At 37.5% G+C, this 13,319-nt stretch overlaps 3 protein-coding genes across 3 annotated transcripts; 1 reads left to right on the top strand and 2 right to left on the bottom strand.

Annotated features, from left to right (window-relative positions):
• Window positions 1-2,023: 2,023 nt before the first annotated feature.
• LOC111792781 (transcription factor bHLH149) lies at window positions 2,024-3,073 on the top strand. The gene has a single exon (XM_023674366.2). It carries the CDS (start codon window positions 2,250-2,252, stop codon window positions 2,871-2,873), a length of 624 nt encoding a protein of 207 aa, XP_023530134.2. The 5' UTR covers window positions 2,024-2,249; the 3' UTR covers window positions 2,874-3,073.
• A 1,422-nt stretch (window positions 3,074-4,495) lies between these two features.
• Window positions 4,496-7,076, bottom strand: LOC111792790 (uncharacterized). Its single transcript, XM_023674376.2, has 4 exons — window positions 6,917-7,076; window positions 5,353-5,461; window positions 4,951-5,099; window positions 4,496-4,797 (listed from the first exon to the last, which is right to left on the bottom strand). Exons 2-4 carry the CDS (start codon window positions 5,459-5,461, stop codon window positions 4,720-4,722), a joined length of 336 nt encoding a protein of 111 aa, XP_023530144.1. The 5' UTR covers window positions 6,917-7,076; the 3' UTR covers window positions 4,496-4,719.
• A 3,890-nt stretch (window positions 7,077-10,966) lies between these two features.
• Window positions 10,967-12,747, bottom strand: LOC111792786 (GATA transcription factor 16). Its single transcript, XM_023674372.2, has 3 exons — window positions 12,464-12,747; window positions 12,261-12,365; window positions 10,967-11,745 (listed from the first exon to the last, which is right to left on the bottom strand). The coding sequence occupies exons 1-3, from the start codon at window positions 12,488-12,490 to the stop codon at window positions 11,371-11,373; spliced, it is 507 nt and encodes a 168-aa protein (XP_023530140.2). The 5' UTR covers window positions 12,491-12,747; the 3' UTR covers window positions 10,967-11,370.
• Between the last annotated feature and the right edge of the window lie 572 nt (window positions 12,748-13,319).

Raw genomic sequence — 13,319 nt, 5'->3', positions numbered from 1 at the left:
TGACAAAAAAAAAAAGTTTAGAAGACAAACCACATATTGTCTCGCCACTTTTGAATAAAATTCTTACTATATTCATTACAGTGTGGTTTCTTTGATCAACCACACCGTTTTGTTGTGGGGTATATGTCGCGGTGAGTAGATGTTCGATGCCTTCCTCTTTGTAATACATTAAGAAGTTTTGAGATAATAACATGCTTGTACGCCCCTAGTTTTCTTGCCTACATCAAAGACGTCATTACATGCATGTCTTTAATAACATGTGTAAAAATCTAAATAAAACATTTCAAACGAAGTCATGGACATATACGTTTAATATAAAACCATAAATAAAAATAGTAACATCATAAAAATTAAAACCTTAACATAATTTTTTAGTACGAAAATGAAAAGCCACCTATGAAACTGCTAATTGAAAACAATACATACTATTGTCCTATTTTAGCTTCCATGGGCGTTTCAGCATTCACCGTCATCCGCTCAAGGACACTTTACCTTTACCTAAAAAATAAGGGTAGCACGTAGCTTGAATATTTTAGGAAATACTCAATAAGTTACCCCCACTCTTGGGGATGGGTAATGCGAACGCACAAATACATGATGGGATCTATATTTTAAAACAACAAAGCATGACCTTAAGTTCTTTCCAGTCCAGGCAGGGATGTGTTGTACTTCTCCACACACGGCCCGCGCACGCATACATTGGCCCATCGAGAGGGCTTGGGACGTGGGCCATGCACGACAATGCGTTTCTGGGCTTAGATCCTACACCAGTATGTGTTTTTGGTATGTTATGAAAGTGTGTTACATGTGATACATTAAATTATGAAATGACATAAAATGATTGTTACATATGAAATGACATAAAATGATTGTTACATATGAAATGAACGAAGATATATATTTCATCATAAATACATGCTATGGTTTTAAACTATGGAGACCTCATGCGTATTATATGTTCACGTGCATCGGGATACTTCCCTGTTATGACTAGTACGGACGAACACACTATGATGCTACGATACATATTATGTATATCATGATACTATGTGTGCTCCCTTCTCTATGTGGTATACTGGCAGCATGAGTGTACGCTAGTCAAAGGCCAGGTCCAAGGAGTACAAATACGAGCTCACCTAGGGTCCCTGTGTGCGCGCTTGGACCCTTGTAGAGAAGTACTGCACATCCAATTCTATCTAGAATGAAAGTTGAGACCAAAGCCATGAAATGATATTTTTTGAAATAATAGGTTTCAAACATGATTGTATGTGATTTTTTTCCTGACCCCAATAGTAGAGTCGCTTACTGAATATTTTTTAAATACTCAAACCACGTGATACTCTTACTTTTCACGTAAAGCAAAGCATCTTTTTACGAATAACGACATCGTGGTGACGATCATGGGACTGAAGGTAGGGTAGATGTATATTCATGTTGTTTGTAGCCCTCAGATTAAATCATAGCATTTTTTATTCCGTATATTGTTTTTATTTAAATTTCACGTGATTTGTTTCAATTGTAATTGTTCAACGATTTTATTATGAACATATAGGTCCATAGCATCATTTTAAAATGTTTTTAAAGACCTGTCATGCATGTAGTAGCAACAATAGTAAAAACACGTTACATTCGACTTATCAAGATGGTCTCTTCCAACGATGACTTCATTTCGTGACTAGATCCACATAATATTGATGAAAGATTCTACGTTTATTTATATTTTCATAATTTTTTAATTCCGGGTTTTGAAATTTTAGATTTATTTTGTATTTTCCACCAAACATTAAAAAAAAAAAAAAAAAAAAAAAAAAAAAAAAAAAAAAAAAAAAGAAAAAACCTTAATTATTGTGTGTTTGGTTGAACTAATCCATCTGATTTGCGACCATGTCTTAGTTCTTAAGTAATCACTTCATTCATCCCTTAATCCACTGAATTACATAATTAATTAAAATAAATATTTTTTAAAAAATTATGAAGAAATAATAATATAAAAATAATAAATAAATTGATGTGATTGAGAAGAGGCCGCGTGGTTGCTTCTGCTTGCTCTTATAATTACCCTCTCGCGGTCCCCCCCTCGCTCTCTCTCTCTCTCAAGCTTCCTCCATTACCACCGCTTCGGAAGCTCTAACCAAATCTCATTTTCACCTCTCTACGACTGTTTTTTTGGTTGATTTGATTTGCAGATTGTTTAATCTCGGATCGTCTTTGTGCTTATTCTCGTATATTTCTGTGATTGAGTTCTTAAGATGGATGTGATTGTCTCTAAACTGGAAGAGCTGAGGAATTCCGATTCCATGGAGCAGCGACCGTGTAAACGCCGAAAAATCGAATCGGAGGATCGAATGGCGGATATTCATGGCGCCGAATCCACGGATTTGAGAACACGGTGGAGAACAGAGTCGGAGAAGTATATTTACTCTTCAAAACTAGTTCAAGCTCTCCATCGAATAAGCCAGAAATCCGCATCACCGCTGGCGAGATCTTCGATTAACGGTCGGAAAGTACGCGATACGGCGGATCGAGTTCTCGCCGTTGCCGCTAAAGGCAAGACGCGGTGGAGCAGAGCGATCTTGTCAAATCGACTGGATCTCAAACTCAAGAAGCAAAAGAAGGTGAAACCGGCCGGAAACGGCAGGTGGACTAAGAAATTGGAAGTATCGAAGACGAGGAAATTGCCGGCGGTACAGCGAAAAGTTCGAACTCTCGGCCGCCTAGTTCCCGGCTGCCGGAAAATCTCATTCCCGAACCTCCTTGAAGAAGCTACAGATTACATCGCCGCTCTTCAGATGCAGGTCCGCGCCATGACAGCCGTTGCCGAGATTCTCGCCGGTGCTCCGGCTGATCGTCAAAGCTTCAGAACGAATTCGTAGAAGCCAGGTCCAAGGCTTGGAATGCCAGGTTTTTTTTTTTTTTTTTTGTTATGAAATATTTTATTGTACACATTTTGATCTCTTTGTTCTTTGTTTTGAATTTGTTGATTGAAAAGTGGTACCTAATTTTGATTCTCTTAATATATTCAAAATTGTTCATACTTCATAGAGAAAAAGTGAAACAACAATTTGAAAGTGCTTTTAGGTTATGTTAAGATTTAATCTTGATAAGATCAAGATGAAGCATGAATTTGGAGTATTAAATACAGGGAAGGTAAGGAATATGATAATATCAATGGATATTCCTTCTCTCTCACTCTTTTATGCCTATATGCCTAACTTACTCTCATGATTACTCTCGTTCATGATTCAACCAGATTTAGGGAATGAGTATGGATTTATAAAAAGTCTAAATGATCATAGTTTATAAACAAAAAAGATTCTCCCCATTAATACGAGGCTTTTTGATAAGTTCATAGCAAAGTCATGCGAACTTGAGTAAGCCCATAGCAAATTACTAAATTCTTCTATAAATATTATTTATTTTTCTATAAATATTATTCATTTTCCTTTTGATTCAATTCAAGTTTAGGGCTTAAATTTTATTTATATTATATTATTCATTTTCCTTTTGATTCAATTCAAGTTTAGGGCTTAAATTTTATTTATATTTTCTATTTTAAATTGATTAATTCAACTCTAATTAGAAAATATGAATTATCAGAAAATCATTTATGGATGAGCTCTTATTTATTTATTTATTGTTTTTTTTTTTAAATTAAATTCTCACACACGTGCGCAAATATACTTTCCTTTCCTTTTTCACTTTCAACTTTTATGTTATAGCTCTGGGGTTCTTCAAATTTTATTTTTTAATAACTTAATTTAATCTCTCCACTCTTAAAATCTAGAGGTGTCATTAGCGTTGCTTGAAAATGAATCGAGGGTCGTCACTTTAGGGGGGAATCGGATCGACGTGAAGCACCGTCGTGGGTTGTCTCAAAACATCATCTTCAATCACAAATTAGGCTATCCAAATCTAGCCTTATTCTAGATTTTTAGGGGTAGTTTTGGTTATTGTGTTCATTTGAAACTTCTTTAAAGGTAATTGACATGTATAGTTTTAGTATGTAAATTAGTATAGTTTTAGTATGTAAATTAATGCCTTAGATGATTATTAGAGCCACACTTGGCATTCAGGATCGAGTTATTGATGTCAGATGGATCAAAAAAAAAAAAAGGTTTAAGTTATAATCCATAAATGATTCATGTATGTATTTCACAAAAACATGAAATCAAAGTAGGCGATAAGGTAGCGGGAAGACATGTCTCATTTGCAAAATGGAAGACCTGTTGATACGATTTTTAATCCATTAGGAGTCACCTCATGAATGAATATAGGACAGATATTTGAGTGCTCATTCGGGTTAGAGGGGAGTTTGCTAGATGCATTATCTTTTCTGAATTATATGAAGTCAATAAGCAAACAGCGAGTCCATAAGTATTTGAACCCGAGTACCCGAAAAAAAGCAGAATATTTGATAGAAGAACGGGAAATCCTTTTGAACAACCTGTTATAATAGGAAAGCCTTATATCTTGAAATTAAGTTCACCATCGCAACTTGATCACCATCAAATCGTATGCATATACATATGTAACCCCAACAAAGAGTTGCTGATTAAATATTAGCAAGGAAGGACAAGGAATAGAGCACATATTATATTAGCATAGAAAGAATTAAAAAAGCAGTAACATGAAGAATCATTCAATTCAATTCAATTCAAACTGAGGTCCAGGGATCAGCCAAATCATTCAATTCACCTCATGAACCCATTGTTAAAACCATCAGGCCTTCACCAAATCAGCTCGGGGCCTCCATAGTCCAAGCCTGTACTTATGTGTGTACTTCAATATCAGCTTCCTCTGCCACATACCACAAGGATGGAAGCATTTTGATAATTGCATACAAAGCCTATGGCTATCATTTGAGCTGTTTTGGCGGTGCAACATGTCTCTGTCTTGCTAATCCATATCATTCAAATAATAAGAATAATGTTGAGTTGAGGAAATACTTACATGTTTGCATGGAATTCCAAGTTTTTTTAGCTCAAGTGTGCGAGTAACAAGCAGCTTCTGGAAATCGCCAATCTCTGATTCAAGTTTAGGCACATGTGACTCAACCCCATGTCCAACACCGTTTAAAAACTCTGGTATTCCCACCTTTACTACAACGCAAATGACAACAAATCAAGCACATCTACATCTTATTGATCACACACTCACAAGGAAATAATAATAGCAAACCAATGATGGATGACATACGAAGATATGAACACTTCCTTTACTACACAATCATGCTCTGCCTCTTTGGGTATCAAATTCATTCAATAAAGAGATAACAAATAAGGTATAAGGCTCAATTCCTGGGTCAGATGAGAATTAGTTTTTAAAGAAAATAAGAGTGAAGGAAACACTTACCGACATATGGGGTAGATTTAGAAAAGAATCTAGCAAATAAAGGAGCTGAGTATGGTTGCAGTGTAATCTGCCTCCATGCCATTCTTCTTGCTGTGGACAACAAACCCATCTGATTTGCAACAAACCCATCAGTTTCAAATCAGATGCAATTTTTCTAGGGAGGAAGGTCTTAAGTTTTTAAGTTTAAGTCATGCATGTTTAAGTATGAACTCATTCAAATTGTGAAACTGCAAATGGCCATTAAATTTGTAACGACCCAAGTCCATCGCTAGCAGATATTATCCTCCTTTCGGCTTTCCCTTTCGGGCTTTCCCTCAAGGCTTTAAAACGCGTCTGCTAGGTGAAGGTTTCCACACCCTTATAAAGGGTGTTTTGTTCTCCTCCCCAACCAATGTGGGACATCACAATCCACCCCCTTTGGGGCCCAACATCCTCGCTGGCACTCTTTCCTTTCTCCAATCGATGTGGGACCCCCGCCAAATCCACCCCCTTTGGGGCCCAGCGTCCCTACTAGCACACCGTCTTGCCATCTCGTGTCTACCCCCTTTGGAGAACAACCTCCTCACTGGCACATAGTCTGGTGTCTGGCTCTGATACCATTTGTAACGACCCAGATCCACCGCTAGCAGATATTATCCTCTTTGGGCTTTCCCTCAATGCTTTAAAACGTGTCTGCTAGGGGAAGGTTTCCACACCCTTATAAAGAGTGCTTTGTTCTCCTTCCCAACCAATATGGGACATCACAAAATCAATTATATGGTATTTGCTACTCGGATAACCATAGTAATTCTAGAGCTAATACGTGAAACAAACCCCGACTTTTGGAAGGGATGCTTTTATTAGATAAAAGGTCGATGCGGGCTTTGCTCTGATGATCATCAGATGTCATAAGAAGAATTACCAAAAAAGAACGTAGACAGAGAATACCATCTAAAAGCTTTACATTTCATGACCTTAAAATGATCCGACCAAGCTGAAGATTTGACTTCAAAGATCCTTTGATATCTTCTTTCCATACAAATATTCAATAGAATGGGCATGGAAGCATTGAATTGATCCATTGCATTCATGGAAATAACAAGATCACCCAAGGACTTTTAAAACTTCCAATATTTTGAATGGAAATCTAGTTCGAACTGATAAGGATTCCAATTAATTCTATACTTCAAAAAATAAAAACTCCACCAAATCTCTTTTAATAAAACAAAATACTCTTCCTACCCTGCCAACACCTAATTCACTTTAAATTCAAACTAATACCACAAAACACAGAACTGTTCAAGCCCTACGGAATATCAGAAGTTCTCCCGGAAGTCAATCTTTCATTTTCTGTTTGGACTCCTAGATTTGGGAGGAACGAGAAATCATCTACCTCCAGTATGATTTAAAAATTGTTTCGAACCAAAAATAAAAATTAAAAATCAGTCCAGGATATGAACAGGTCAAATTTTGGAGGATTACAAACTCACAATCGAAGTCTTTACAACTGTAGGCTATTTGGAAATCGATTGAATCAGAAAAAAGAGAGAAACAAGAAAGAAAAGAAAGAAAAGAAAGAAAAGACCTCAACGGCGAGCGTAGAAGAGTTGAAGGCACTGCGGACGACGACGGAGGTTGGCGTGGCGGCGTGAGATTGCAGCAGAAGACGGTGGACTGGGTTCCGTCGATCGGCGAAGATACGAGAGGTAGAGAGAGAAAAAAGAAAAAGAAAGACGGACCGTCACGGTAGGGTTTAATTTTTTATTTTTTATTTTTTATTTTTTTATTTTATTGTAACGATTTACTCTCGATATTAAATTTAAAATAACAAAAATAATTTTTAAAACCATTTGATATTCTAATAAAATAGTCTCTTAACTTTTCACACCAACCCCAATTCGCTCTTAAATTCTCGTACGGACTCAACCTCAACTTCGAAACTAGACCAATGACGGGTAGGATCAAACGAATATAGAAAAGAGAGGAAACAGGTCTAGAATTAACTTCAGATCGAACATGATATGAATCCAGCCACTAATCTATTATAGGTGCCCGAATCAACAATTAGAAGAAGCAAGAAAAATAAACTAAGAAATCTTTACATTACATTCTCAAAGGCTAGTCATTTTTTAACCCAAATATCTTTATAATATTAGTATATTAAATAAAAAAGAGAATGATATGAATCAAAGAAAAAAAAAAAATGCTAGGAGTTACGAGGTGGAGTAGGTAGTGGCAATAAACATCACTCAGACTTCGGAGAGGGCTTAGAAAGACTTTTTGTTAATAAATTGAACTACACTGTTATGTTCTTAGTAGTTGAACTATTAATGTTTTATTTTCTTCCATTTTTATTTAATAACTTTTAATTTAAAGTGGTTGGTACTCCAACTACCAAAATATTCAGTTTAATTATCATTTTGAATACAAAACTTTGTGTTTTATGAAACCTTATATGTTATCTTTATGTAATGCAATTTAACCTAAGATCGCTACCTTAACATCTAATGGAAACTAACTTTCTTGAATCCTTATCATAACTTCAATATTAAATTTTGTATGCTTCATTTATTACCTTGGAATAAAATCAATACAAATAAAAAAATCAATAGAAAGAAAATAAACAAAGGAAAATAATGCCGGATGAAACATCCAATACTAACCTATATACTATTTAAATGGAAATACAATTCAACTTATACTAACTTATACTACTAATGGAATCCAGATTTGACCTATCGGGCTTCGTCTTCTTCCACCGAAGTTCTACAATTTTCTTCGGTGACTTTCTCTCTCTTTTGTAACGTCGTTTCGGCATTTATTTTCCCCTGTTTTCTTTTGGTTTCGCGCCATCTCTACCCTCACTTCCCCTTTCTCGTGTTTGTTTGGCTCATAAAGGTCTAAACACTTAGATCTAAGAAGGTCCCAAAAACCCGAAACCATATCTTCTTCTTCCAATGATGTACGACGTGAATGGGGCGCCGAAACTTGCCTCTTGTGTGTGTACAGACCTCGGTGGTTCTTTTCGAGGCAAAAACTTGGAGGTTTCGACGTTGGTTCTTCTTCGTTCACGCTCGCCGACAAAAGTTACGTAACTTTCTTTTCCTCTCTCTCTCTCTCGCTCTCTCTCTCTCGTTCTCTCATTGTGCAGGTGTTCTGAGGCATGGCTGAAGACTGAGATGGGGAATGGAGATCCGTGGGCATCGGCGAGGCGCGTCGCGGGGTGTTGAAACGAAAACTCTAGCACTGGCCGGAGTTTTAGGTCTCGCCGAAGACCTCAGTAATTTCTGATTTTTTTTTTTTCCATACATTACACTTTCTTTTTTAAATCTTGCTTAACTAATTAGTCTGATCAAACTAATTCTAGAGTGAGTCATCTTGGGATCTAAGAGTGAACATCATAAATTCAAAGTTCGATTTAAGAGTTATTCATCCTTCTAACTAGCTCTGGTTGGAATCATTTGTTAAAAGTCAGTTTTATTTGTGGAAGTTTGCAATGATCCTAAAGGAACTCTAGCTTTGCAAATCCAGCATTGTTAGTGCTTATCATTCTTGACGAACCTCTACTTCAAACCGAAACTACTAACTGAACCTCAACTTAGGAAACCAAAACTCGACAAGCAGGATCAAACGAACATAACTCAAAAAATTTACTGACTTCAGCTTATGCCAACAAAATAGGTGGATTTATTGTTAAAACGCTTTCGATCTTGATTGAATGACTTGAGTATGAATGACACTTATCCTATGGCCTATGGCATATCGATACAATTGATCTATCGCTAAACTTCAGGTTTCCAATGAGCTTCTCATCAAGCTTTTTAAACTTTGTTCGATCTTCGATCATGTGTTGCTTGCTCCATTGTCTAGGTACCACATGTTGTTTCCACTCGGTCTTCTCCTTTTGTGAGAAGGTTTGCCATAATCATCTCTTCATTGGGAATCAACAAATTAGCCATCTTCTCGCCCAACATCATTGTAGAATCTTGATCATGTGTGAATGTGAGGTTTGTCTCCTCATCCGCTTCTTCTTGTGGCAGTCATGTCTACTCGTACCTGAAAAAGGAAGAATCAGTCGCATCTTCCCTTTTCGTCTGTGCGAGCCACTCCTTATGTGTCAGTAAGAGATGTTTCTCCTCCTCTCTATCGTCGTAGTTATGAAGTCTCTCCTATAGACCTTGAGACGACCAACGACCTCCTCAACTGACATGTTATTAAGGTCGACGAACTACTCAATGGAGGTAACATATGCATGAATCTCAAGAGGGACAACTCGAAGAAACTTCATGACGATAAACATCTCCTCTACCTAGCCGCCTAATGAACGAATGTTGTGACGATCATCGTCAACTTCACGGCAAAGTCGTTTATTGACTCACCGTCCTTCTTGTGGATAGCCTCGAACTCACTCTTCAAGGTATGCACCTTTGCTTCCTTGATACGTAACCCACATGCACTGTTAGTAGCATCTTCCATGCTGCCTTTGCTTAGTCCTTCTCTGCCAACATGAGAAGTACGTCTTCTAGGACTTCTTAGTAGATGGCAGCAAGAGTCATCCTATCTTTACCCTCCTCAACGTCACCATGCTCAATGGCGTCCCACTTGCCTTGTGCGTGTAAGTTAACGCGCATATTCATTAACCATGTTGCCTAATTACTCTTCATGAATACCGAGTGCTAAAGTGTTACACTCCCCTTCTTTCTGCTATTTATCGTCGTCATATCTCCTTCAGTGACTTTGTGTATTGACGACACTTGTTTCGACATCCTAGTTCTTATACCAAATATTCGACGTGCTCCATGATCATAATATGCCCAAACAAACCAAATGAATCACAAAAAACAACTTGAAGAGAGAGTTCCTTGGAACAAAAAAATTTCAATACTTTTAATATGGAAAGAACTAAACTTATTCAATCTTTATCTTCCTAAGTAGGAACTAAACTTGGTCCTCAAGTTTATTGGCTCAAGTTTAGTCCTCAAGTTTATTGGCTCACAAACAACATCTACACCACCAACGTTTCTCTAATACATTTCTCGATAGATTATGTTAATAGATCGAATCTCCAAATTAAAATACATTTAAACATGATTCAAACCATCGAGATTTAAGGGCGTCTCGGGTAAATAATCATTTGATTTTAAGTAGTTTTATTTTTTCAAGTTTGTAAACAACAGTGGCTTTATACTTTTATACTATTGAAATGCCTTAGTCCCAGATTGGAAAAGATCCAACCCAAATTGGAAAAGATGCCTATTGGATGGAGACGATGAAAGTCCCACATTGGCTAATTTACGGAATGATCATGGGTTTATAATCAAGGAATACTCTCTCCATTGAAATGAGTCATTTTGGGAAAGCCCGAAGCAAAGTCACAAGACCTTATGCTCAAAGTGAACAATATCATACCATTGTGGAGAGTCGTGTTCGTCTAATATGGTATCATGCCCTAAACTTAGTCGTGCCAATAGATTGGTAAATCCCCAAATGTCGAACAAAGAACTCCAAAAGAAAAGGAGACGAGCCTCAATTAAGGAGAAGCAATACTTTGTTCGAGGAGAGGGTATTGGATCGATTAAGGAGAGCCAAGTGACAATATCATACCATTGTGGAGAGTCGTGTTCGTCTATCAATGTCAATGCCAATGTGTTATGAATGAAATTAGAATGTTGTATTTATGAAAGTATAAAGGTTAAATGCGAGTAATCTATGATTGAAAGCTTGAAAACAATACCTGTGGTGGTTCTTCAAGATCAACGTATATTTACAGACATAGAACTAAAGAACAGAAGGATACTACAACTACACAAAATATGATCTTGAATTTCCTAATAATAATCTCCCTTCTTGATTTTCCTAGAACTATCCTTTTGAAAACAAACCCAATTCCTACTATTTTGGGTTTCTTCCATCTCATTAATTTAGAGATTCATCCAAAAGAAAGTGACAAACAAGCACAGGAAATGAGGTGCTGCTGTTGGTGTAATTAGTATTTGTTAGAACTCTTCTACTTCTATACCTTCTTCCTCCTCCTCTTCCTCAGGCGAACACAGAACCACAAGACAGCGCCATTAACAGCACCGCCGCCTGCTCCTCCTCCCCAAGCTTCCCCTGTTTCTGAACCGATGACACATTCTGCACCACCACCACCTCCTCCCTGAATGGCATCATCACCCTCATCCTCAATGACCTACATTCCCCCAAATCCTCCTCCCCATCTCCACTACCGCCACCGCTGGTGGTGGTGGTGGTGGTGGTATTGATGGCCGTTGTGCCAGTGGAAGAAGAAGAAGTGGTGGCTGACACTGCGGCCATCGCGGTGGAGCTATGAGGTCTTTCCTTCTTCCTCACATATCCTCTGTTTGTGGATATTCTCCTCTTTCTAAACCTGATCCCACATGCGTTACACAGTGACTGCAAAAATCCCATATAGGGGGGAACAGCGGGTTTTCTTTTAAGAGTTTTTCATTCTTTAGAAGCTAAATACGAGGGATAAGTAGAAAAAAACTAGAGAGAACTATGAATGTATTGATGAGAAAATAGATGAACATTAAGAACAGTTGTGGAAATGGGTAGATAGGTTTGATAGATAGTGGAGAAACCCAATACAAATAGAACCAAAAAGGAACATGAATCCATATCAGAAGCTAAAAATCAAAAAAAACAAAAAACAAACCATGAATCTGAAACAGAGCAGAAATGCTGGAAGAAGAACAGGTACATGAACAGAGTAGAAACCCAGTTTCAAGAATTAAGAAGAACATAACCAGAAACAGAACAGAAGGCTAAAACGATATTGGATACGAAAAAAACCCAGAAGAAATGAATAATCAGAAAGAAACCATGAATCTGACATACTAAGAAGAAGCTGAAGCTGAAACAGAAGATGAAAACAGAGGGAAAAAGAAGAAAAATGCGATGAGAGAAACCTTAGGACCAGCAGGGCCTCCACGCCACAAAGGAGTCTTGGTAGTGTTGCAATCAACACAGCATTTGTTGGTCTGGTCCTGGAGTTGGGTCCTCGGCAACAGCCCCTGAAGAACAGAAGTGGAATTAATGTAATGATTCCTCCATCAGTTGGGGAAAACAAAGAAGAGGGGATTAGATTAGTATGAAGCGGTGTGAAACCGACCTTTTGTGTGACATCCATCATACCCATTTGGAGGTTTTGTGAAGAAAAGTGAAGATGATCATTAGTGAGTGGAAAAAGAGAAGAGGAAGAGGGAGAGGAACCGACAGAGGAAGAGAGGGAGAGAGAAGGGATAAGAAAAGGGATACGAAAAGGGAGGAAAAACCCTAGACGGCATTGCCAAAACCCTAAACCCAGAAATAAACGCCCAAACAAATGGGGTTTAAGGAACAGCAGGAGCTGAACCCTTTTCCTTTGCTGACACGATACCCCCCTCTCTATTTTTCACTCTCTCCACGTCTCTCTCTCTTTCTCGTACGTATCTTCTAGATTAGCCCTGCATGCTCACACTTCTCAAAAGAAAAGAAAGAAGATATACGTATGAAGTTTCATGGTTCAATGAGATGAGATGATACACATAATACTTCAATGAGATGAGATGATACACATAATACTTCTTTACACATGGACGTACATATTCGTGGTATTTCATTCATTCATGCTTATCATACATGACATTATAAAGGTTACCCTAGGTTATCATACATCTCTACCTATCTAGGTTACTCTACCTAGGACAAAGTTGTATTCTATAAAGTGTTTTATAATCTCTTATCGATTGGTGTTAATAAAGAGTGGAAGTAAGTATCTCCCACGCAGAATTGTGTTCAACAATTATAAACATGCCACAAATTACACATTATTCTACGACCTAACATAGTAGAAAAAATGCGAATAAAAGATGTAAAATTCAGGAGAACAAAACACTCTTTAAAGGGGCGTGAAAACTTCTTCGTAACACAAGCTTTTAAGTGCAAGAGTGCACACAAGCTTAAGTGTATAAGAAGCTAACTTTTAG

The sequence above is a fragment of the Cucurbita pepo genome, chromosome 4 (assembly GCF_057944985.1).
Source record: "Cucurbita pepo subsp. pepo isolate OVF chromosome 4, ASM5794498v1, whole genome shotgun sequence".
NCBI lineage: Eukaryota > Viridiplantae > Streptophyta > Magnoliopsida > Cucurbitales > Cucurbitaceae > Cucurbita > Cucurbita pepo.
Note: the sequence above shows the minus strand (reverse complement) of the source record. Positions and strands in the feature narration are given on the sequence as shown.